Genomic DNA, 25,775 nt, shown 5'->3' with positions numbered 1-25,775 from the left:
TGCATCTTCCCATCTCTGGATTATCTGTTCTGTTATTTCACACAGATAGTGATCTACATGACAAGTAAAGCAGAATTCTACGGGGCATCACAGACCTCAGGTAATCAAAACCCGCAAAACTATCCCCTCACTCCTTAGTTGATCACATGCTCCAATCACCATCTGTCCCATCTTGAGACAGCACTCTGACCACTCCTTCTCCAGATGCAGGATCGGCCTGACCGACAGGAAGAATGCTATTATGTCTAAAGACAACCCCTCTACTAAATCCCCCCTCCTACTTTCCCGCACATGAGAAGGTGGCAGCATGGAAGCTTCCGGCCTAATATGGCTTCCAAAGCTGACAACAGAGCTGAAAAAAGTGCCTCACCACCATCTTTTAATAATAGTCATCAGGGAAGTATGGGGTCACTGCAATGCTATACAGATAGTCCTCACTTGATGGCCACTTGTTAAAAGACTTTTCTAAGTTATGAAAGCACTGAATGAGGAAACAACCTTATTGTGGCCATCACAGCATTCCTGCAGTCATTTGATTATAATGTGGGCTTGTCAACTACCTCACAATTACAACAACTACTACATCCTGCAGTCACGTGATTGCCATTTGTAACCTTCACTGCTGGCTTCCAATAAGCAAAGTCAGTGGGGAAGCCTGCAGGAGATAGTAAATGGTGATCACATAACATCCCAGTTTAATGGCTGCAAGGGATTCTCTTAATAGAGGCAACCGGAACTGCCTCAAACTGCTGTCGTAAGTTGGTGTGGTCACATCTCATCATGCTTTATGACCGTGTCACTTAACAATGGAATTGCTGGTTCCAAGTATTGTTGTTAAGCAAGGATTACCTGTACAGCCCCCCGCCCCCCCCTCAATCAATCAGACTCTAAAGTCAATGGTATTAAAATCTCTTGAGATTATACAATGAATCAACTGGATCACACATCCTCTCTCTCTTCCCCAACAATGGTCTTCTTACAAGGAAACCATGGTGATTTTTTGCAACAGAATCAGATAAAAATCTTGAATGAAAACCAGGTTCACTCCAGAATGTCTGGAATTGAGTGCCTCAAGTGCTTTATCACAATGCTGTATGTAAAGTCAGTGCTTGTCAGTTGTTTTATATGCTCTCCCACTTAGATTTGCAACCACAAGAATTGGTGGGAGACAAATAGCAGTTTCTTTGAACTTTACGTATCTCCCCCTCCAGGTTTCTAAACAAGAGAAACTAATGTGCTTTGGGCAAAAAAAAAAGAACAAGAAAAAAGATGATAAGGGAAGGGACTATAATTCTGCAGCTAAATGTATTCAGCAAGTTTCAAGAATGACTGTCTGAACAACTTCCACATGCTTTCAGTTGAAATTCTGGCTTTGTTTAATAGCAGAAACTTGTTTTGGTCACTGCAGATAATCACCAATATTGGGAGAGAGATTGGGAAAATATAATTTTGTTCATTTTCTTAAGAATTTTAGAGGCATTTTCTAAGAGTCTTAGGGACATTCCCTAAAAGACATTATAACTGATAATGTTTATCTTTCTTAATTTGGGTTTGGTTTTTTTTACACAACTCAATCCTATCCCTGTATCATTTAACATTTATCTGAACTAATTGCATGGAATGATCTACAGTTATTGAAATCAGTAACATCTGTTTTCTAAGCACACTAAGCTCAATTTTCCCTTTTCATTTCATCCAGGATGGACAGAAATTTCCTGTGTCTGAAATTTTTATTTTATTTATTATGAAATTTATTTGCCACCCATCTTATATCCAACGATTCAGAATTGAAATCAGAGATGAATGTATTTTAAAAATTGAACTTAAACCTCAAGTCCATAGTGGAGATTCAATAAGCTAGCAAGAAAAATGCCTGCCCTAGAGAGAGATATAGTTCACAACTATTCTTGGCAATTTGCATAGTCATGCTTAAGTGACTTTCCAGTTCAATTATTTCTACATTATAACATGTTTCAGTAACTTCAGTTATTATAGAATTGAAATGTCGAAGTGCTAATGACATATAGTGATACTACAATGTTACAACTATTTTAAGAAACTGTAATGGCTATCAGTTTGTTTGTAGACTCAAAAGTATTAGCATGGAACTTCAAACCACAAATAATCTGAACCCTTCACATGTCAAAAAGCAGCTGATAACAATAATAGACCTGGGTTAGATGAAACTAGCTAATAGATATGATGTACTAGCAGGAAAATTGGTTCATATACAGGTAATCCTTGACTTACAACAATTTGTTTAGTGATGGTTCGAATGACACTGAAAAAAAATTATCATTTTTCACACTTACAACCACTGCAGTATCCCCATGGTCATGTGATCAAAATTCGGTCACTTGGCAACATATTTATGACTCTTGCAGCGTCCTGTGGTCATGGGCAAAGTCAACAGGGAAGCCAGATTTGCTTAACAACCATGTTAATAATGTAACAATTATAATGATTCACTTAACAACTGTGAAAGGTTGTAAAATGGGACAAAATTCACTTAACAAATGTCTCACTTAACAACAGAAATTTTGGATTCAATTGTGGTCTTAGTCGGTGAATATCTGTATTTAAAAGCAATTTCATCATGACTCTGCTATCTTCTTCTGCCATCAGCTGTCCCCAGTACATTTCTTGGACCAAGGACACATTGAGAATTATGGGAGTGGATATCCAGTATTTCTAAAGAGCATCAGACTGGTCTTAGCTGACAGAGTCATTCTGTTCGCTTTCTTTCCTCCCACATTTTAAGATCTCTATAGTGAAGCAGCAATATTGTCTTTCTCTCTCTCTCTCTCTCTTACAAAGATATTTAAGGAAGATGGGGAACCTGTTTTATGCTCTGCATTTTATTCACAGTGTTCTGGTTGCTCACTATAACAAGGGTCAAGAGATAAGGGAAATACTTCCATGGATCTGGCATTTAAAATGCCAAAGGCTAAAGGGCTGGAACAGGAGATCACTCACTTGTGTCCCATGCTTTCGGGCATGGTGATGATCTCGGGGGCATCGAAGAACTCATTATCATCATCTTCATCACTCATGTCGCCCTTTGACGAACAACACTGATCTGTAGAAAATTACATACCAACGTCACTTTTTATGAATTGAATTATCTGGGATTCTAGAACTTCAGCAGACGGGAGGAAGAGTTTGGCTTTTACCTTTCGAGGAATCCATGTTGCCAGGTGCATTGGCGGGTAGGACTGTAGCTCCACGGAAAGCTCTTTCCAGGTGATTGTGTTGCTTAGCCAGCTGTTCTAGTGTCTCCTCCAACCGGATACGCTGGTCACGCTCATACTGTAGAGATTTCTGCCATTTCTTGCTATGTGTCTGGGCCAGCATTAGGAAGTCTCGACAAGCCTGAATGGAAGATGATATGGTAAAATCATTATGCTGCTTTCAATATCATTCTCCCAAGGTGAAAACCCCTATTTTTCTGAGTATAAGACGCACCTTTCCCCCCCCCAAAAGGGAGTGAAAATTTAGGTGCGTCTTATACACCGAATGTAGCCCCACCTACCCACTGGCCTCCACCCTTTGGCCTCTGCCTCCCAGCAGTTTACCTCCTTGCAGCAAGCAGCAAGAAGAAACAGCTCGTTTCAGCTTCAGCACAGCCTAATTAGCACAAGTTGATTGGATCGGCCTCCCGACTCTCAGCTATTTTGCTCTCAGCTGTTTGCTTGCTGCCTCTTGAAAAAAGCAGCTTTGGGACTTGAACAGTTACACTCAAATATGCACAGCTAGAATCATTTGGTTATCAAAATTCCAATCAAAATATTTTACATGGCTTAATATGTTATTAAGCACAAGAAGACTAACATCGATAGAAAGGGACAAAGAAATACAAAAGGTAAGGAGAACCCACCAGATAATATTCTATATTCAGAAACTTTAACAGACAATTTCTATTATGCACCTTAGAAAAGTATTTTAATTTTGTACTCATGAATGTGAAATACGTAGATTAAAAAGTTTCTTAAAAATAACCACTGGAGTATTTATCTAGTTGAAAAAAGTATTCTGGATATCTGAGAATGGAGTTGCCAATGTACACAATTTTAAATATCCAGAGTCTACAATACAGTTGTATACAATTATGTTTGGAATAGAGAAAAAGGATAGAAACATTATTTCTCGCACACCCACGATACTAAAATCATCTGATGAAATTGAGTCACGAGAAATTCAAGACAGATAAAAGCACTTCTTCATACAGTACAAATTTAAACGATGAAATTTACGACCATAAAAACTAGTGATGACAACCAAAGTGGGTAGATTTAAAACAGAATTAGACAAACCCAGAGAACTTGGTTCTTAAAGGTTGATATACGCTATTACTACATTCATTTTGGGAGCATTGAAGTGCTTCTGGGTTGAAAGGACTGAATGGTGGCACCACTATGGCCTGGGGGATGCCCAGTTGGGGGCTCCTTTCATGTCTTCATTAAGTTGCCCACCAAAGTGGTACCCATCTACCCATTCGTGGTCGCCTGCTTTCAAACTGCTAGGTTGAGAGGAGCTGGAGCATCTGACTGGAGCTCAACCAGTCCTGCAGCAGCAATCGGGTCTTGAATGCGACTCTACCGAACATCAGTCCAGCATCCTAATCTCGTGAGCCACCGTGCTCCTTTTAGGTTGATGTATGATAGCTACACATTACCTAGACCAGTTTAATCTAGTGGTTAAGGCACTACACTAGAAACTGGGAGACTGTGAGTTCTAATCCTACCATAGAAATTAAATTCGGCTGTGTGATTCTGGGACAATCATTCTCAACGTATTTCTCAGGGTAGTTGTTGTTGTAGGGAAAATAGGAATTTTAGGCATGTTTGCTCCCCCTTGAATTATTTGTAAAAACAATAAGGGCGGGATATGGACAAACAAACAAATAATGAGGCAGTAAGGTTCATAATTCCAGGTGGAGTGGAAGGATGGGGTGGGGAAATGAAGGAAAGGACTACTGAGCTCATGTCTTGCTTGCAGGCTTCTCACAGAAATCTGACTATTAGAGCAATAGGACTTTGGATGAGTGACCCAGCAGCACTCGTCTTTAAAATCTCAATAATAGAAGCATACGTGGATGCCTTATTAATTTCTGTGAAAAGAAAGATGTAGCTTCCAAGATATATTGGTCTAAACACATACCAGGACAGTTCTCACCTTTTTATCTTCACATTTTGAATCCACTTTGAGATTTTTCTGCATATCTGAGGCCAACTACAACATTCCTAAAGGGCTGATTTTCATTGAAGCTATTTTTGATGCATAAAACCATTTTGAAGTGAAAACACCCATTGTAAGAATATTGTGATGTCACTCTTCCTTCAAAGATCAGAATTCCAGTCCAAGGCACTTGGTAGCCACAGGCAACAAGGAATTCCATACAGGCCCATGAATGGCCTTGCAGAAGAGATATGCATATCACTCAGTCCATCTGCCTAGAAGATGAGGGTAGGGGAAGCCTTTGATCTCCTCAATGAAATCCCAGGCTGAATACAACTGATTATGTGCCATCAAGTTGTTGTCAGCTCTTTAACAATTTTCTCCATGATGACCTATCTCTAATCTAGTCATTCAGCATTTCCAATGGTGCACTCATCACTATTGTAATTATTATCTTCTTAATCAGAAAAGTAAATAGTTATGCAAGCGGGTAAGATTTTTTTAATCTATGTACTATGCAACAACAGGAGGTTAGCCTGGAAGATTTAATTATGGCACCTTCTACTGACTAAAAATAATATCAAAAATTATACCTATTTGATCAGGAAGAAAACTCAGCTGTTTAAGATTTTTTTTAAATTACAGGTTCCTTTATTCAGATATATAAATCAGAATGCTGGTTTTACAGGCATATATTCAACCTCCCACTTTTAAATATATCTCCTCTGCACAAATTGTTTTTCTCAAGGTAGTTTCTCAAAGAGTTACAACAGCACTATGAAGTGCTGAGGTTACCAACTCAGCTGGAACCATAAAACTGCTTTTCAGACATTAATGGGGGTTTGTTTAGCTCAACTTGTTATTTATATTTCCTTTAAGATAAGGGCGATTGCTGCATGATGAACCCTGCCCAGAAATTTATCCCACTGTGTTCAGTGAAGCCAAGCCTCTCCAAGATTCTGTTGACTCTGCCGTTTCTTAACCTCCCCATCCTCCTTCAATTTTCATGCCCTCATCTGATGGCAACAACCAGGAAACAAAGTGTGCAATTGTGCTGTGAACCCTAATGATAAAGGTCACCAAATCTCAACATTGTGATGTAAGTCTTATCCTAATTTTTCAGAAGATCCTTTCCCCAGTATTAGTTTACTCATCTCTTCTGTTTCTTCCCAGTAGCCAAAAAAATGAACTTTTTCTTCTGATTGGAATTTGATTTTAATGCCATTTTCACTTGGCCATGGGGTGGCCCCACACTGAACCGCAAACATATGGCTATTACAGGGAATTCAAAACAAGCAGTTATTATGTGTGTACACCAACTCTCTGTCATCCCATTCCCCAGTGTAGGAAGTTAGCACCCACCCCTCTCCTGGAAGAGTGAAATATTTTAGGAAATATGAAAAAGGCAGAATATTATATTTCCCTGGGATAAGCATGTTTTGAAGCAGCTCCCATCTTCCTGCCCCCCCACCCTTTGTCAATGGGCCATTAAGGCTTGGGTCAGTCTATTCTACATAACAAAGATCTACCTCCTTCAGGCAGAGCCATAGTAGGAATTGCGAAAGATAGGATTAGCCCTCTACACAATAGCAACAGAAACTAACACAATGGGACCCATCTAGACGAGGCTCACCACATGGCACCTGGGAAGATTGCATCAGCCAGCAAGACCCCCACCCCCGGGAGTCTGACAACCAATCAGGATACTCTTTTGTGGCCCCAAGAAATGCAGAGCCAGAGAGAGCATAAAAACCCGAGGATTTACTGTATCTGCCCTTTTCTGTTCAGGAACTCAAGCCATGTGATCCTGTCCACCATTAAACCATCTTTCCAAGCAGTCTCCATGTTTCCAGTGTCTGTTTTCCCCACTTGGAGCAGAACCTAGAAGGATGTTTCTTCCAACACCAGCTAAAGGCATTTACCAATCTACCCAAAGCCGAGGCAACTAAAAACCCAAAAGAGTAATGAAAAGAAAATGTCACTGTGGTGCTCTAACCTGAATATAAGATTATTAACTAGCCAGAGCATTTAAATGAGCTAGAGCACACCCGATGGCTTTCTCTTCGTTGCACAGGCAAAAAAAACCCCCCGAAACCACTTACATTAATCATGGCATTGGAAGTGATGCGGAAGAGTGTGGCACGCTCGTTGATTTGTTTGATCTTCTCATTGCTCTCAGCTGGTAGCTTCAGAGTCTCCAATTCACTGAGTGAGCGCTGCAGAGCTGTTCCATGTTTGGCAATCAGATCATTACATGTGCTGAGATCCTCCACCTTGCTGGAGAGGGTGCGCAAAGTATTCTGTAGTTCTGTCTTGTCCGTTTGGGATACAGATTCTTCATCACCTGACTCATCTGTGAGGAATAAACTGAAAATGTAGTACCACAGGAGCCTATTTCTAAACCAGGAACATCTGGCCGTTGCCTTTACAAGAGCATGTGGAAGTGGTCACATACAAAAGGGGACAAACTTTCCAACCAACTCTGTACAGATACTTAACATGATAGGGAAAAATATACCTTACCCATGTAAGCAAAATAATGTCTATACCCTCAATAAACAAGCAAAGCAATTTAAGGCAAGAATGATAAAAATAAGAAGAAGCAATGACAGACCAGTAAAACAATAATAACACAAAAGTAGCAACCATAGAGACAAAGGTGTTCAAAAAGGAAGTTCAGGAAGTTCTACGCTGCAAAGGAGCAAGGATCCTTGAGTAAAGAGACACCTTTGAATATCAAATGCTGGACATAAGTTCCAGATAAAGAATGTTACTTCTGTGCTCTAGTTATGACTTCAAGAGTATATGGCCAGAGTCTGTTCAAAGACAGAAGGGTGGATTAGTTGGACCTTTGATTGTTTTTCTTAAGCTTTTTTTTAAAAAACACACCCCAGATCTCTTTAAAATAAAAAGTTGCATCACTCTTCCTCATCCTTCTCCACAAACAGTGAGTCACAAACCAGAATGACAGTGAACTGTGAACACAAATATTTAAGAGTAAAACACAGACACAGCATGAAAATCAATAGTACAGTACTGTGTTTGGCAAGATTTTAAATACTGTATATTACTCTCTAACCCAAGGTAATGGTCAGAAGAATTTGGAAGGTCAAGGAGTTCCAGGACGGACCAGCTTGCAATCTACTACATTTTTAAATTAAGTACAATAAGCTGTACGCTTAATGGTCCTATTATTGCCTTTACCTTAGACTACATGGAAAAATAAATAGTGGACTGAAAATTCAACAGAGCTAAAGTAAAGCTAATATTGGCAACCTTCAAGGCGAACTCAAAAGATATTACAGGGCAGATGGCATTTTGCTTTGAAAGCACTGAAAATGTTGTTCCAGGAAAATCTGCCAAATACCTTGTTAGTTTCCAGAGCCAAATTCTTAATACTCCATGAAAATTTGGGGGGGCGGGGGGGAGACGACGATGACACACCATACAGGAGCTAGTGGCACATTTTTCATGTGTTTTCTCTTTCACTAATAGTAAATAAGTACAAAATTACAAAACTAAAGGCAAGTCAGTAAAGAATGCACCCAGCGCATTCCAAGAAAGGAACAAAAGTATTTTCGGAAATAGCAACATTTATATCTAGCACAATCATATAAGGAACTGAGGATCTAAACCACAACTTCTTAGTCACAAAGTTTTCTTCTACAGGTGAAACTAGAAAAATTAGAATATCGTGCAAAAGTTCATTTATTTCAGTAATGCAACTTAAAAGGTGAAACTAATATATGAGATAGACTCATTACATGCAAAGCGAGATAGTTCAAGCCTTGATTTGTCATAATTTTGATGATTATGGCTTACAGCTCATGAAAACCCCAAATTCACAATCTCAGAAAATTAGAATATTACATGAAATCAATAAAACAAGGATTGTACATAGAACAATATCGGACTTCTGAAAAGTATAAGCATGCATATATACCCAGTACTTGGTTTGGGCCCCTTTTGCATCAATTACTGCCTCAATGTGGCATGGCATGGATGCTATCAGCCTATGGCACTGCTGAGGCGTTATGGAAGACCAGGATGCTTCAATAGCGGCCTTCAGCTCTTCTGCATTGTTCAGTCTCATGTCTCTCATCTTTCTCTTGGCAATGCCCCATAGATTCTCTATGGGGTTCAGGTCAGGCGAATTTGCTGGCCAATCAAGCACAGTAATCCCATGGTCATTGAACCAGGTTTTGGTACTTTTGGCAGTGTGGGCAGGTGCCAAGTCCTGCTGGAAAATGAAGTCAGCATCCCCATAAAGCTTGTCTGCGGAAGGAAGCATGAAGTGCTCCAAAATCTCCTGGTAGACAGCTGCGTTGACCCTGGACTTAATGAAGCACAGTGGACCAACACCAGCAGATGACATGGCTCCCCAAGTCAACACAGACTGTGGAAACTTCACACTGGACTTCAAGCATCTTGCAGTGTGTGCCTCTCCATTCTTCCTCCAGACTCTGGGTCCTTGGTTTCCAAATGAGATGCAAAAATTGCTCTCATCAGAAAAGAGGACTTTGGATCACTGAGCAACAGACCAGTTCTTTTTTTCTTTAGCCCAGGTAAGACGCTTCTGACGTTGTTTGTTGTTCAGGAGCGGCTTGACAAGAGGAATACGATATTTGAAGCCGATGTCCAGGATCTGTCTGTGTGTGGTGGCTCTTGATGCACTGACTCCAGCCTCAGTCCACTCCTTGTGAAAGTCCCCGACACTTTTGAATGGCCTTTTCCTGACAATCCTCTCCAGGCTGCAGTCATCCCTGCTGCTTGTGCACCTTTTTCTTCCACACTTTTCACTTCCACATAACTTTCTACTAATATGCTTTGATACAGCACTTTGGGAACATCCAACTTCTTTTGCAATTACCTTTTGAGGCTTTCCATCCTTATGGAGGGTGTCAATGATGGTTTTCTGCACAACTGTCAGGTCAGCAGTCTTTCCCATGATTGTGATTCCTACTGAACCAGACTGAGAGACCATTTAAAGGCTCAGGAACCCTTTGCAGTGTTATGGCTTAATTAGCTGATTAGAGTGGGACACTTTGAGCCTAGAATATGGAACCTTTTCACAATATTCTAATTTTCTGAGATTGTGAATTTGGGGTTTTCATGAGCTGTAAGCCATAATCATCAAAATTATGACACATCAAGGCTTGAACTATCTCGCTTTGCATGTAACGAGTCTATCTCATATATTAGTTTCACCTTTTAAGTTGCATTACTGAAATAAATGAACTTTTGCACGATATTCTAATTTTTCGAGTTTCACCTGTATACTGAAGTAACCATTTGATACTGACATTTGGGTATTTTACCTAATCAGGTATAAAGGACTCGAGGCATTACATGAGCTGAAGAGTCAATTCAATGGTATAGATAGAAAATAAGTCTAACTGGTCCTGTGAAATCTGATGCTTAAAAATAGAAACCTCAATTTTGAGAAGTATAATGTTATATCCATAATAATTCAATGTGGCCAATGGCCTCAGTATGCCCTACACACAATTCAGAGGGCATCGAGCAATTTAATGTTTGGCATAAATTCTTGCTTCAGGGAGCTGGACGCCTGAACAGGACAAACTGGAAGAACATTCATAATTCCCAGCTGAGAATAAAATTAGTTACATATACACACCATATACATGACAGCCATATACAAGATATACATGATATATCTATCTATGTATCCATCTACCCATCCTTGAAACCACAGGAGAAATGAGATATTAAAAATAATGGAGTAGGATGAAAAGGATTTGATCAATCTCAGTTACTTTCCATTGGCAAGAGTCATAATTCATGCAAGTTCAGAGCTACCCATTGCCCTGTTTTTTACATTACTTCTCTTACAATAAGCCTTTTAATATTCCTGCCCCTCCTCCACATCCTGTTCTATGTCTGTTGCTCTTAACTTGTCTTTTACCTGATTCTGCCAGCATTTTAACTGCTTTTGCTTTAGCCAGCTCCAGAGCTGTGACCCAGCGCTGCCGCTCAACCTCTGAGCTGGCCTTCAAGTGGTAGGTCTGTGCCCCTCCATTGGAAATAATGAAATTACAGGAGTCCTCCACAGTGATGTTTGCTGTGGCCAAGTTGATGGTCCCACGGCAGGTGTGTCGCATCTCTGCTTTGGATCTGTGGGCAAGGCACATAGAGAGCACAGGAAAATGAAGCAGTAAAAGTATCAGCAATTTAGTCTTGAGACCAAAAAAATAAAAAATAAAGAGGAAAAGCTATGTTAAGCTTCCTCCTAGGAAAATGTGACCCACACTTCACATTAACAGCAAGCTAGAAACATCATTAGGCTGTATCTAACTGATGTCATTCAATTAATGGAAGGCTCTGCGATCTGGCAGATATTTTTGTTGACAAGAAAGGTGAGGGAGACAATTTCATGCCCATCCATCCTGTAGTCACAACACATTATTTCTCATCCTGTTCTGAAAGTCACTGAATCAACAAGACTAATTGGGTAGGATGATGGTGAGAGGTTGAAAGACAAGAGGGGATCATGGAAATTCATCTCCCTCCATACTCAATTAATAGATGGTCTCACTGAAAAAGTCACTCCATGACACCAACAGAACCCCAGCCATTTCCCTTATATATATAAAATAAGTGGCTAATTTTTCGTGGGACCAGGTCATATTTATTCCTGGGATATTTGGGGTCATAGCAAGTGGGCAGAGTTTCAAAGCAGATGAAACTAGGGTCGCTGGCCACTGAGTTATTTATTTTTAGAACTGTGTTATTTTAGGCTTACATGATAGTTTTTTTTATTCGTTTCTATTTCAATTCTGCGATCAATGGGAGGAGGTTCTACGGAATACAGGGGAGGGGGAGATGAGAGGCTAGGCTGCCTGATGCCCTGGGGTAGTAAGTAATCTGCTACTGTTCCCACAAGAAGGAAGAAGTCTAGGGATTTCAGTGATTATAAATTGCTTAAGAATTGCTACCAGATGTTGTGATGTTCACAGAACTAAATGAATGAGCTGCCAATAAAAAAAATGGGCTTCTAGTACATAAAGCAATGAGACCCAGGGTAGGAGCAGAATGCTAAAGCAGTTTTGCATATGAATAGACACGGTTTAAATTATATGATTAGAAGGAAAGTGGAATTAATCTGAGCTTCCAATTATTAAGCATGATAATGTTAATACCAGCCATATTTCTTCCCCTCAGTATGTACATCTGGCTCTCTGATTTTCTAAGCACTCCTCCAATTAATTATTTGTATAGCAACTGTTTTGTGAGGTCGATCAGTACTATTCACATTTTTCAAATGCACAGCTGGGAATAAAATCTGGTTTAAGACTTTATGAATGTATGGCAGCAACAATTCAAATTTAAAGTAGTGTAGAATCTCAAGCTATCAAGTGAAAGGGAGAACAACTCTCTTTTGTTTCATAGTTCTAACAAAGGTATTGACTAGTTGTACATTTTGGAATTTTCCCTCTCATGGACAAACATAATTATATTTGTTAAATACGTTCCTGGACAGTAATCCTATAGGCAGTAATTATATGACACTAATATGACTGTACCCACCTAGTGCAAGTATCCCTTACTCAAAAGGAAAAAAAAACACATTCTGCCACAGATATATTTGTCCACCAAAAAACAATGAGTCACATCACACCCTTCCAGACAGTGTGAAATGGTACTGCCTAGAAATAATGCGTTAGTAGCAGGGTGGATTTGATTTAAATCGAGTCGATTTAAATCATGATTTAAATCACTAGTAAAAAGACTTGATTTAAATCAACTCGATTTAAATCATAATTTTTAAAGAGCAACTGTCATCTCTGCTACTCCTTTGACCCGCTGTTGACTCACCGATAATCCCAGTGTTGCAGAATATACAGCCTTGTGCTACATAACTAAGCTCCATTTCATGCTGAATAAACTAAATTATTTATGTATCTTAAATAGAAAACTATCTTGTGATAGATTTTTACCCCAAAAGTTTTTTATTAAAATAAATTCAATAAAAATCAAAAAAATCTGATTTAAATAAAAAAATCCGATTTAAATAAAAAAAATCCAATTTAAATTTTAAAAAAATCCGATTTTTTTGATTTTTTTTTAAAAAAATCATTGATTTTTATCCACCCTGGTTAGTAGGTACTTCATATCTTTGATCATACTAACTACATCCCCAAATTTCAGTAGTGTGCTGCTCAGTACCTCCAAAATTATTCAACTAGAATGAAGCATCTCATTGTCCAATGCAGCCTTTTTCAAAATGGTGCTTTCCAGAAATATTGGCATTTTAATTTCCAAAATTTCTGGCCACTCTTTCTCTGGCTATAATCCCTGGCCAGTTTGGGAGTTGTAATCCCAGCTCACTGAAGAAAACAGGTTGGAGAAGGTTGGGCTAATTGCACAATAATTACCTCTGGTGTAAGAACTCTGGCCAAATAACAGTGAGAATTATGATTTATGTAGATTCAAATCCAGAATTATTTACAAGCTAGTGTTAATGGTTTTCACAAAGTATTAAACTTCTAAGAAAACCTTGGAAGGAAGGAAAAGTGGAGGTGCACACATGCAGGTGCATCAATTTTTTCTACTGTGCTGCAACAAGTTTGGTCTATAAATTCAGTACTGAATTTTGTGTGCATATCCACTTTAACGCAAACTTTTATGTATAGATTTATTTGTGCTTCCATTTGAGCAGTTACATCATAGCATCATTTGCCAATGATTATCAATGATTTGATAATATTTAGTTAAAACATCTAGATATGAGGTCTAGATATGAACTGACTTCAGGGGAAACAAAGGTGGATTTAAGATGCCTTTGCTTTTTGCAGAGGCAATGACCATGGCAGAACAAGGAGCTTGCAAATAGATTAGGGCCTCAAAATTCTTCCCTGGATAAAAGGGAGAAACTGCTGAAACTGCTGATAAGTGCTTCATACAGATGCTCCTTGAGACCATACAACCACTGTTTCCAGAAGGTTTTAGACCTCTGAGCGCTGGAAGAAACAGCTTTGCACAAGCCTTGGTGCAAAGAAACACTGGATTTGCCCACAGTCAACCACTTCTGAAAATGGCTTGTTAATCCTCTTTTAGAAAGAAGTTATTTCACATATTAATTTTGTTCTAGAAGTTATATTGGTCAGGTAGGTGTTTCTGTTCTTTAAATTGTATACTAACAGAAAGTAACAGGGAGAAAATAAAAATGAAGTAGTGTGTACTTTATGATAGCAAAAAAATATCGCAAATTTAGGGGAAAAATTCTTCATCAAAGTTACAATGGCCTAAATAACATAGTTCTTTAGTTCTAAATACTATTCACAGAAATAGTATTTTATAGCTGGGAATTTCAACAAGAGATCTATTTAGAAGATGGGACTGCAAATGCTAGCTTATATACTTAATTTTGGGTTTTTATTGTTTTATTTTTTATTAAATACATGGATTTAAATGATAATAATGAGAGATGAATACATATTATAATATTCTCAGCTCCAGACTAAAGGAAAGAGAGTATGAATATTTGTTGTGGCATCCAAGGATACTAAGTGTGAAATTGGGACTAAGCATATGTTACTTAAGTGTAAGCTCTCAAATGGAAATCAGTAACATATCCTAGTTACAAATACATTTATGTATTGTGTGTGTGTAAATATGCGTATATGAAGGGATTACCTGATAATTATCAGAGATGAAATCCAACACAATGAGGAGGGACTAGTTTGGGAAAGTCTAGGTAAAGGTAAAGGTTCCCCTCGCAACCACGTCTCCATGGTCATGTGGCCGGCATGACTAAATGCCAAAGGCGCACGGAACACTGTTACCTTCCCACCAAAGGTGGGCTCTATTTTTCTACTTGCATTTTTTATGTGCTTTCGAACTGCTAAGTTGGCAGAAGCTGGGACAAGTAATGGGAGCTCACCCCGTTGCACAGCACTGGGGATTTGAACCGCTGAATTGCTGACCTTTCGATTGACAAGCTCAGTGTCTTAGCCACTGAGCCACCATGTCCCTTGGGAAAGTCTAGTCAAACATATATATGCATCCATCTCTATGTATACACACACTGTTCCCCCAACCCCTGGTATATTTCCTTTGACGAAAGTTCCAGAGCTAATCAGCTTTTCATCAATCAGACCACAATATTTGTGAGAGAGGCTTCATTTGTCACCCATACCACAATTCGTTCCTTCCTTTCAATTCTCTCAAAACTGGCTGTAGATATTGCTGTGCTTCCACCAACCGCACATACCTTTGACGTTCACCCAACTCCTCCCTGCTGCAGTGTAAACAGAGAACAAAGTCCTCTTATATTGACCTGGTACCAGACAGAGCCATCTCTTTCCCACTGAGAAGCTGAGGAACGGAGCCTGGAATATGCATAACCTACTTTGAGGAGGGACACAGAAACTGCCAAGTATGAATGAATTTATTTATTGATTAGCCCTTGGGCCATAAACTGCCAAGTAGATACTAACAAGTATCACTTCAAATGCCACTGGCTTTCTACCTCCTCATCCTGAGTCTAGAGAAAGTAACAAGGCAGGCCTCCTTCTCAGCAACTTCAGACCACCAGAGAAATATGACCTCCTGTTGCCAGCTATTCTTATTCACCTGAGTCTGGTTACTTTATGAATAATAAAGAGCTTGTAGTCAACAAGCAAGAAATGTCTGCCGATTAAGGGATGGCACTTTCTAATCATGTTCCTTTCTACAGGGAGTCCTTGACTTACAACCAGTGGCATGGCGACCATTCAAAGTTACGACAGACTCCCCCACCCCCCAAAAAACCCTACTTACGACCTCAATTTAAAGTTACAATAGCTGCTTTCAGTCCATGATCAAGGGGTTGCATTTTGGGCTTTTGGCAACAGGCTTACTTTTACAGTTGTTTGCAGTTGTCCTGTAGTCTCGTGACTGCGATTTTTGATGTTTTTTTGCCAGTTCCCAGGGTTTACTTCTAGTTTCTGGCAAAAAAATGTCCATTGGGCATAATGGATTTACTTAAGAGCCACAGAATTTGCTTCATGATCACCACAAAAATGCCCCAAAATTGGATCTGGTCACATGATGTCTCAATTTATGACCATAATTCTGGGCTCAGTTATGGTTATAAGTTAAGGACTACCTGTACTGAAGCTACACATAACAGGAATTTACATGAGGATACTAGGAACTTACTGAAAAATAAATCCTGGAGGAAGGTATTCTAATGTTAATTTCATACAGCAGCAGCCAAGCAAACTACACGACCATTTTCATGAAATCACCGGAAGACACAATCAGACACACTGTGGAGTTCAATGATGAAAAAGTAGAACCACTGGCAAGCCTAAATTTGGTTTGGGAACAGAAAGAATCTGCTGAATATCAAAAATACAAGTATAAAGATTTTGTATAACCTAGATCCATAATTCCAAATACAACTTAAAACCATTCATTTAGTGACTATTCAAAGTTTCAACACCACTGAAAAAAGTGACCTATAACCATTTTTCACACAATCGTTGCAGCATCCCCAATGGTCAAGGGATCAAAATTCAGGCACTTGAGAACTGGCATGTATTTATGACAGTCTAATGGTTAAAGCACCAGGCTAGAAACCAGGAGACTGAGAGTTCAAGTCCCACTTTAGCCATGAAAGCCAGCTGGGTGACCTTGGGCCAGTCAGTCTCTCAGCCGAACCCATCCCACCGGGTTGTTGTTATGGGGAAAAGAGGAGAAGGTGAGTGTGTTGGATATGTTCCCTACCTTGAGTTGTTTGTAAAAATAATAAAGATAGGATACAAATTAAATAAAATATAAATAAATCTGTAACTTTCCCAACTGGCTTCTGACAAGCAAAGTCAACGGAGGAAGCCAGATTCACTTAACAATTGCAGTGATTCACTTAACAACTGTGGCCAAAAAGGTTGTAAAACGGGGCACAACTTAGTTAATAACTGTCTCACCTAGCAATGGAAATGTTGGGCTCCAATGTGGTCGTAAATCAAAGACTGCCTGTATCTGTCCTAATGACATATTTAAATTTAGAGATTAGGTTTTCCTTTGATGCCCCTCTTCCTTTGCAAGATCACTCATGTGAAATCTAACTGCACAAATCTATAAATATCTACTCAGATTTAAATCTCACTGATGTAAATTTGCAGATTTACGTTGTTTCTCTGCAGATTAACTTAGAAGCAATTCCCACTGAATCATGTGAATTTATTTACAAATAAGATTGAATATAGCCAGGCTTTACAAATTTTCAGGAATGTCTATAACCAAGTTCTTACACTCACGGAAATATTTCTACTTGAGATGTATAAGGAATAATATCCCTCCTATTTAATTAGTAGTTTCATAAGCATTTATAACTGAAAACTGAACCTGTTGCACAGTTCAGATAGCTGGAGGCCCTTTAAACAGTACAGCATTATTTATTGACCTCAGGAGACACTTGTGTTTTAACTTATCTCCTGGAAAATGGTACCTTAAATATATTTAGAAGGACATTTACAACATGCAGCATGGTTAACATACCCTATATATAACCCCAAGTATTGATCATAAAGTAATATTTTTTTAAAGAAACAAACAGGCTTCAGTTCAATATGCTTACCATATAATTATGGTAAGAATTAACTTATCTGCTTCTATAAAATACAGATTTCTTTTAAACCATGCCATTTTTAAAGAGAAAAAATGTCCCAAGACCAATAATGTCCACCAGTTTCATCACCAAAAAAACCCTATTATTTTTAAAGCACATTTCTATTCTGAATTTCAGTTTTCTCAGATAAATTTTCAGTTGCCTGGCTTAAGAGTATCACACATCAACAGCCCAACAACAGAGTGACAACAAACTCAATGTGTTTAACAGAATAGATGAGGGGCAGATGATTACATCCCTTCATTTCAGACTGCTTCTGAAGGTTTTCATCTACACTACATTGCCTGCTTTATAAAGTGTTTTTAAAACAGAGTTCTGTGCTTGGCAATAGAGAAAGAATTGCTAGCCACTTGGCAGCTAATAAAAATACACTATATTATTATTTACAGATCAGTAATTTTATGAGTCTAGTTAGCAGGCTGATTTATTATTTCAAATGTCGTCATGCATTAAACCCCAAATAAAAGTGATGATGTGCAAGACTGGGTTCCAAATGGAACATCACACATAATTCAGTAGAAGAGATACTTCAAGTGATAGTTACTCTGCATTTTAAAATAACAACTAGTAGCAACTCTTCTCTTATATAACAATAAACCTCTAGATAAACTCAGGACTAATTCTCCCTTTTCAAAGGAAAACAAATTATTTAAATAAACTAGTATAACATTTATCAACGCACAAACAAATCCTCTATCTTCAGAAATGCTCTTTTGATTTATTACAATAATCTTCTGTTTTATCATTTAGTACAGGAGCAAAGCCAAAGTCAAAACGCTCCACCAAATCCAATGCCTTTTCCTTGTAGTTCTGTAGGGCACAGAATAAAATAGAGACATTTGAAATTCTCCATCTATTTGCTGGATTGCTTCTCCTCTAATGGCTGATCTAAATTTTCCTCTGGAGTGAGAGAATCATGTTTCTTTAGATCCTTATCCTGTCCTGTCCTGCCTCCAGATTTCCTTTTGGTGCTTCTGAGATCAAAATGACCTTGGAGAGCAGATTCCTTGAAGCAGGCAGGAGGGATTCAAAGTCAAATTTAGTATTATGAAATTAAAAATCCCTCCACCTCTGACCTAAGGACTTGGGAGAATACAAGAGTCTTTCAAATAGCAGATTATATACTTCATTAAACTAAATGGTTTAATTTACAGAGAAATACAAACTTATTATATAGTGGCCCACAAGATTGGTGGCAAGTGAAAACTGTTGTTCATCTGCAGTGACATATGTTTATATGAAATATATGGGTAGGTCAGGCAGGGAGGCAACCCAGCACTATAAGTTACCATGGGCTGTTTAGAGAGATAGACAAATAAATACTGTTAGGTATTTGCTTAGCAGGGAAAAAACCCCACACTGAATGTCCTGAAGATAAATCAAACACAAATATACCAGTTTAAAGAAGAAACATTTCAAATGGGATTGTTTCTAAAAGCAAAATCTAACATCTTAGGATATTGTATTTTTAATTCAGTCCTTTTCAAAGAAGATGAGGAGGGCAGTATTCAGAAGCTTATCCTATCCCTGCACCTCAATGGTATATATGTATGTATGTATGTATGTATGTATGTATGTATGTATGTATGTATGTATGTATTTTCTGCACTGCTCTTCTTCTTGGAGGACCTTATAGCAGTTTGTTTCCTCCAAAACCAATAATGTATATAAGGGGAGAGTCTTAAATAAAATTAACAAAAATAACTCCAACAACGCTCAAAGACAGAAAGTACAAAAATTAAAACAAAGCTCATTTATCAAAAAAACCCACAACAAAAAAACAAAAGAACAGACCGATTTATAAGACAATTTGGTCCTGAAGTTGTTATCTCATAATGCAATGCATGAACAAACATGCCTTAATGGATTTCTGAAGAAGATATAGTACTGTGGAAGTCAGCCAAACTTTCCTTCAGGAGAAAATTTCATTATCGAGGGCTGTAGGTAGCGAGAAGCTGCAAGTAAACTGGGTTGAAAATAATGTTTTTGTTTCGCCTGCACAGCCAGTCATGAGTTTCATAGTTAAGCAAGAATGTGAACCCATGCCTTTGTCCAAAGTACTTTATGCCACATCTACAACCTCAAAAAAGAGCTGCAATGCGCGAGATGGAAAGTTTGTGATTAACGTTTCTAAGCTACCGAAATGAATCTCGCTCCTAACTTTGACAACACCTCTCTCAGAAGAGTTGATTCTTCTCTTAGCAGCAGTAGCAGACATAGTACAGTTGTTTAGATTTCTGGAGAAGTGAGGCGACAACAGCCACGACGTCTAGTCCATAGCTCTGTAAAGAGCTTGCAATTTGCAACTTGGCTTACAGAGGCCACTAAATACGAGTTAACTTTTCCTATTCTTTTTAATGACTCTACCATCAGCTGCAGTGAATAATTTCCAACCTGCTTTAAACCCTTAAAAAGAAAAACAAAAACAAACCACGAAGAGCGATCTCTCAAAACACTCATGAGTTGAAGGTGCTGGAAGAAACGTAAAGAGAAAAGGGGAGGAAGGAAAGGAGGAATACAAAATCCCCACAACCTTCTCTAAGGTGTAAAGGATGGTCCCACCAAACACTGGCCAGACTGGATGGGATTTGGGCATTTTGGCCAGGGAGTTCGGCTAAAGCAGAGGTCTTCAAACTTGGCCGCTTTAAGACTGGTGGACTTCAACTCCCAGAATTCTCCAGCCAGCATAGCTGGCTGGAGAATTCTGGGAGTTGAAGTCCACCAGTCTTAAAGCGGCCAAGTTTGAAGACCTCTGGGCTAAAGCCAAAGAGTGGCTTCCAAGAAGTCGCTGGACTCCCAACTACCAGCAGCCCCAACTAGCTAGTGTCCAACGGAGAGAGGTGTGCCAGATGTTGGCTGCAAGAGCACAGCTGCCCACTCCCATTCCTTGCTCCGCCCCGGACACTTCTCGGGCCGCGGCTGGTCCTGGATACCCTCGTTGCCACGTGGCAGGAAAATGCAAGGCGCTGCCGAGCCTGCCTGTGGGGCGGAAGCGGAGGGGGAAAAGGGGCAGCCCGGCGGAGGCACCAGAAGGGCGAGAGGGGAGGAAAAGGGGCAGAACGGGCGGAAGAGGACTCGGCCTCACCTGTAGTAGCTGAGAAGCCCATTGCTCAGCACGAACCATCGCCGCTGATACCCTTTGATGTAATTGGTCCATTTGAAAAGCCAGCCTTCCCGAGCCGCCCCGGAAGTTGAGCTCGTTGACCCGGAAGCGGAAGAAGAGGTCCCCCCTGGAGCGCTCGTCACCCCCCCTGGGGCCGGTCCCCCAGGGCCCAGTGTCCCTCCTCCGGCGTCACCTTTTCCGGCACTTGGCCCCGGCGATGGCAGCGGGGTCACGGGGCCAGGTCCGCAGGTTCCTCCTGGGCCGGTGGTTACGGGGGCCCCTGGTCCGCCAGGCGTCATCCCTGGGCCGGGTCCCGCTGCTCGCAATTCCGACATCGCACAGCCGCAGAACCACCGCCTTCGCAAGCCCGAACTTAAGCGCCGTCTGCTAACGGGAGCCGAGGAAGCGCCGGAGGCTGAGCGCCTCCCTCCCTCCTTCCTTCCTTGGCCCTCCACCCCCACCGCGCCACCAATGGAACGGCTAACAGCCCCCACGAACCCACCCTATTCTCAGCGTCCTCCACTCCGGGAGCCGGAACTCCGATTGGTACTGCCTCTGGCGGCTGCTATTGGTTGCCTAAATCGGAGGGGGCGGGACTCCTCGGTAAAGTGATCAGTTCATGCGCTCTCTCAGCTGTCCTGTTCGCTTTATTTATTGCCGCTCTTATTGGCCGCCTCCTCTGTCGTCTCCTCTTAGGAACCAGTAGGAAGTTTGGAGGCGGGGTCTATCATGATGTAATTGTAGAACGGGAACTCCTGGTCGGAGAGGTATGCGTGGTATTTTGGCTTTCTGCAAAAATGGGAGTCTATGGAAAAGGCGAAGAGGAGCTCCACATTCAGGGGGCCACCGATCTGCCCATAATTGAAGAGAGGCGAGGCTTGCTCCGTTCCGGGAAAGTGCCATCGCGTCGCAGGCTCAAATTGTGGCCACAGCCTTCAGCAAAACCATCCCGATTTTAACATTTACTTAACGTTAAAATCCCGTTCTTTTCACTTCGTTCACGACTATCGAAGACTATCGACAAAGCTTCGTACTTTTGCTGAACTGGTGTCAAACGCGGTCGACCGCAAAGTGGAGACTCGGATTTCAAAAGGGAAATTAAATATATAAATATATTTGTAATATATTCATATAATATCTATATATATCTATATATCTATATCTATATATCTATATATATATAATATTAACATAAATATAAATATAAATTATATATATATTTAATCCGCGGGTCTCTAAACTCTACGATTACATTGCACACCCCTGATCGAAATCGACCTCGCTCCTTTCCGTTACTGTAGGGCAGCTGAGCTCCGCATTTATATATATATATATGTATGTATATATATGTGTATATATATATATGTATGTATATATATATATATGTGTGTGTGTGTGTGTGTGTATATATATATATATATATATATATATATATATATTTACACACACACACATATTGAAAGCCTATAAGTATCGCACAGAGGCTTGGATCTAAATATAGAGACCATTGTGTTCTTCGCTGATGAACGGAAAACGTGGACATCATCTGCTCTAATCTCCCGGTGCAATTTTTTCCCCCCTGTTGTGTGAATCTCCTTTCCAGAGAGAAAAGGAACTGCTATTGGGTTTTTGGAAACTTTGCTTCTAAAATCCCCAGGGCTGAAAAGGCTTTGGAATAAAAACTGGACTTGTGTCCAGAAATAAGTAGTATAGCTGACAGTTCACACAGACAAAGTGGATGGAAGTTGGGGGCAGCAGGAAGGGACTCCCAGACCCAGATCCTATCAGGACTGCTCATTCCACAGTCCTCACTTTTGCCTTGGGATTTATCCGCTAGTTGGCAATACCTGGTTTTCCAAACACGTCTACTGAAAGGCCAGCGGCAGAGCTAGGGGATCCGTGGGCATTTCTTGGCAAGGTTGCATAAATGTCGTTACGGTATTCTAAATATATCCAGCTGCCCTGGTTAAATGAGATCTTCAAGTAGCCAGTCTCACTGGCTTTCTTCACTTACTGTACATGATGCACGGTGGAGGAAGGCAATTCTGGGAATGGCCACGAAACTGGGAATGTGACATGAAAATGGTATTGCGGTAATGCCAACGGGGTGATGTGCATTCATTTCACAACATAAAAGACATTGTGAACGATTTTTACTGGGCAGCCTTGCCCCATTTATCATAGGTGGGCAGAGGGGAGAAGCCTCTTCCGCTTTTCCAGGTAAGCACCTTGTGTATTATCATGGGTGGGCCCCACCACCAGCACTTGCCAGCCAGTTTGAAAAATTGCTAATAGGCCTGTTGGGAAAAGGAGAGTCCAGCCTGAATGTCTTTGTCCCAGAAACAGGATAGTCCTAGAAAGCAAAGCATAATAACCAGAGAAGAGGAAGTGTATCCACAAGAGCCTAACGTGACAATTAGCAATTGGGCAGATCCCAACTTCTGTTTGTATTATTATATCTAAAACCAAAAACTGTCTTAGAAGATCAAGAACACCTGAAGATTACTTTATTATTTATTAATCCAATTTACTGCCCATATTAATCCAATTTACTGCCCATCTCACAAAAAATGACTAGTAGCTTACAATAAAAATAAACATCGCCGTCATCATCTTACTTCCATTATTCCTTTAAGGGCAGGGTCTACTTTTCAGATCAATGAATGCCATCTTGCATGATCAAATGCAAGTTTATTTCTGCATTTTGGCCAAGATGGATGTAGATCCATTCGTTGTGACAACAAAGTTTGTCACCTGGGCCTGAAGTCAGTTTGGTCTCTGCTCAAGACTGCCCTGGCAAGTGGGCAGTATCCAGTGGTACCACTAGAAAGAGCAGACCTCACCACTCAGATAAAAATATTTTAATACTGATTTTACATTTTTATAATTATTTATGTGTAAATAAATAATAATTGTAAAATCAGTACTAAAAGTTTATTGTTTGTTAATCAAATTTACATGGCTGCTGGTGTGGTTTGGGAATAAGATGAAGCCAATATCTGGGCAGGTCATTTAAATAAAGTGGCATAGCTTCTTGGTTCAGTTTGAGGGATGTGAGTATGAGACCTAAGTTTATGCAAGAACATTTAATAAAGAACTGTATCAAAGGGACTTTTCAAAAATTATATAAAGTTGGCAGCAGCATCACCAGCCATGGATCTGCTGATATTCTCAAAATTTTTTGAATGGCTGGTGAGGCAAGAATTAGCTTTGCTCCTTGTTCCTCTATGTGCCCAGATTTTCTTTTCTTTTTCATTTCTATTAATTTGCTTGGGAAAGATATTAAGTGGACTGGCCTATAATTTCCTGGATCTCCCAAGTGTCTGTTAAACAATGGTATCCAGTCCTCTGACATTGATCCCGATTAAATGACAAGTTGTAAATTTTTGTGAGGAGGCCAGCACTTTCTTGTTGTAAGTTATTAAAGAACTCTTGGGTTGATGCCATCAGAACCCAGTGATTTCTTAGTACAGACTCTCAAGATGCGCTAACGTAACTTCTCTTGTTTCCTGTACAGTATTTGCTTTTGTTGCTCCAATTTGCTTCCTGAGAAACTCAATTCAGTTCAGGTATCTACCCTACTTCGGTAGTAAAGATACATGGGAAAGATTCAGTTCTCTGCGATGCATGTATGTTCCCTGAGGATACCTTTCATTACTTTTTTATTTATTGGCTCAGACAACTTACTTACTGGTTTTCTGCTTCATTTATTTAAATAAGTTATTTTTTATTTCCCACGTGTGTAAAACTATAGTAATAATATGCTTTATAATATGTATTACTGTACATATAATTAATATTCCAATTATTTTTTATTTGTTAAAATGATAGAATGGAAAAGAAGGTAAGAAACAGATGGAACAAAGGAATAACTACTATAACTTTTTTAAAAATGTAAGAAAACTTTCTAGTAATTCTTGTCCCTTCCATTTGTGTTCCCAATCACTAAACAGAGTTTAAATATTATTCTTATATTCCCTCCTTTCCTGAGAGGGGAAATACTCTTAATTCAAGAGAGGATAAAGAATGTACTCAGGATCTTTCAATGGAGATAGATGGTTCCCAAATAAACTCAGAGCCCTCAACTCCCCATTCTTCAAAATCACTCTTCTGGGATTTTATCTACACTATAGTTGATTGAGTTAAGAAATAAATCAACTATAATGCGTTCCACAATATAAAAAAGGGTCAGCAGAGCTTTTTAATATTGTCCAGGAAGCAAAAAATTTAAGGAGATTTCCTTCAGGAAATGGAAAGCCTGATTGAAAAGGGAAGTAGAGCACAAACAGGCAGAAAAAGAGGAATATAGGGAAGGAGGAATACAGCAATCTTCACTTTTAGCATCAAAATTGTCTCTGAATGGAGGGTATTGTTGAATCTTTTATTTTGCCAAGTTGTCCCTTGTACTATATGTGATGCTCTAAATGAATATTACCCATCATTAACAATTCCAACTGCACAGTGGAAAAGAACACATCTGTTGTTAGCCAATAAATTTTCAGAAATCTTCAAAATGATACAAAATTTTGCACAGTATAGTTAAAGCATCTTGTGCTGTACTTTCTCATTTCCCAGATAGTAGCATGGCCCAGATAGAAGCAATCTGTAGCATTATGAGGTCTTAGATATTGCCTTTAAATCCCCTCAGTTGCCACAAATTATTTTGATGTATCAAAAGTTATTACATATACACACACACCATTTTAATAGACCACGATTAAGGAGAGCTAATAGGCAAAATAGGCTGCACTGGGACACTGATAGCAGTGCCTAAGGGAGGCAGGAAGGAACACTGCTAGGAAGCTCAGGGAACCTGTGTGAAAGTCTATTAGGAGCTGTAGAATTTGCTAGGGCAAA

The 25,775-nt window shown here is 39.6% G+C and overlaps 1 protein-coding gene across 2 annotated transcripts in view; it reads right to left on the bottom strand.

The window, feature by feature from the left end:
* The window catches only part of OSBP (oxysterol binding protein), a 29,973-nt gene extending 8,428 nt beyond the window's left edge, over positions 1 to 21,545 (bottom strand). Inside the window, exons 1-5 of one of the 2 annotated variants that reach the window (XM_034420289.3) lie at positions 20,901 to 21,545; positions 11,105 to 11,313; positions 7,281 to 7,531; positions 3,174 to 3,372; positions 2,977 to 3,079 (exon numbers count right to left, since the gene is read on the bottom strand). In XM_034420289.3, coding sequence (XP_034276180.1) covers positions 2,977 to 3,079; positions 3,174 to 3,372; positions 7,281 to 7,531; positions 11,105 to 11,313; positions 20,901 to 21,253 — 1,115 coding nt within the window. In that variant the 5' untranslated portion in view covers positions 21,254 to 21,545. Of the gene's footprint in view, positions 1 to 2,976; positions 3,080 to 3,173; positions 3,373 to 7,280; positions 7,532 to 11,104; positions 11,314 to 16,341; positions 16,488 to 20,900 lie in introns of those variants that run through there. The other variant, XM_034420290.3, reaches the window with a different exon arrangement.
* Positions 21,546 to 25,775: the final 4,230 nt, after the last annotated feature.

This window comes from Pantherophis guttatus, chromosome 1 (assembly GCF_059756535.1).
Source record: "Pantherophis guttatus breed Tessera chromosome 1, ASM5975653v1, whole genome shotgun sequence".
NCBI lineage: Eukaryota > Metazoa > Chordata > Lepidosauria > Squamata > Colubridae > Pantherophis > Pantherophis guttatus.
Note: the sequence above shows the minus strand (reverse complement) of the source record. Positions and strands in the feature narration are given on the sequence as shown.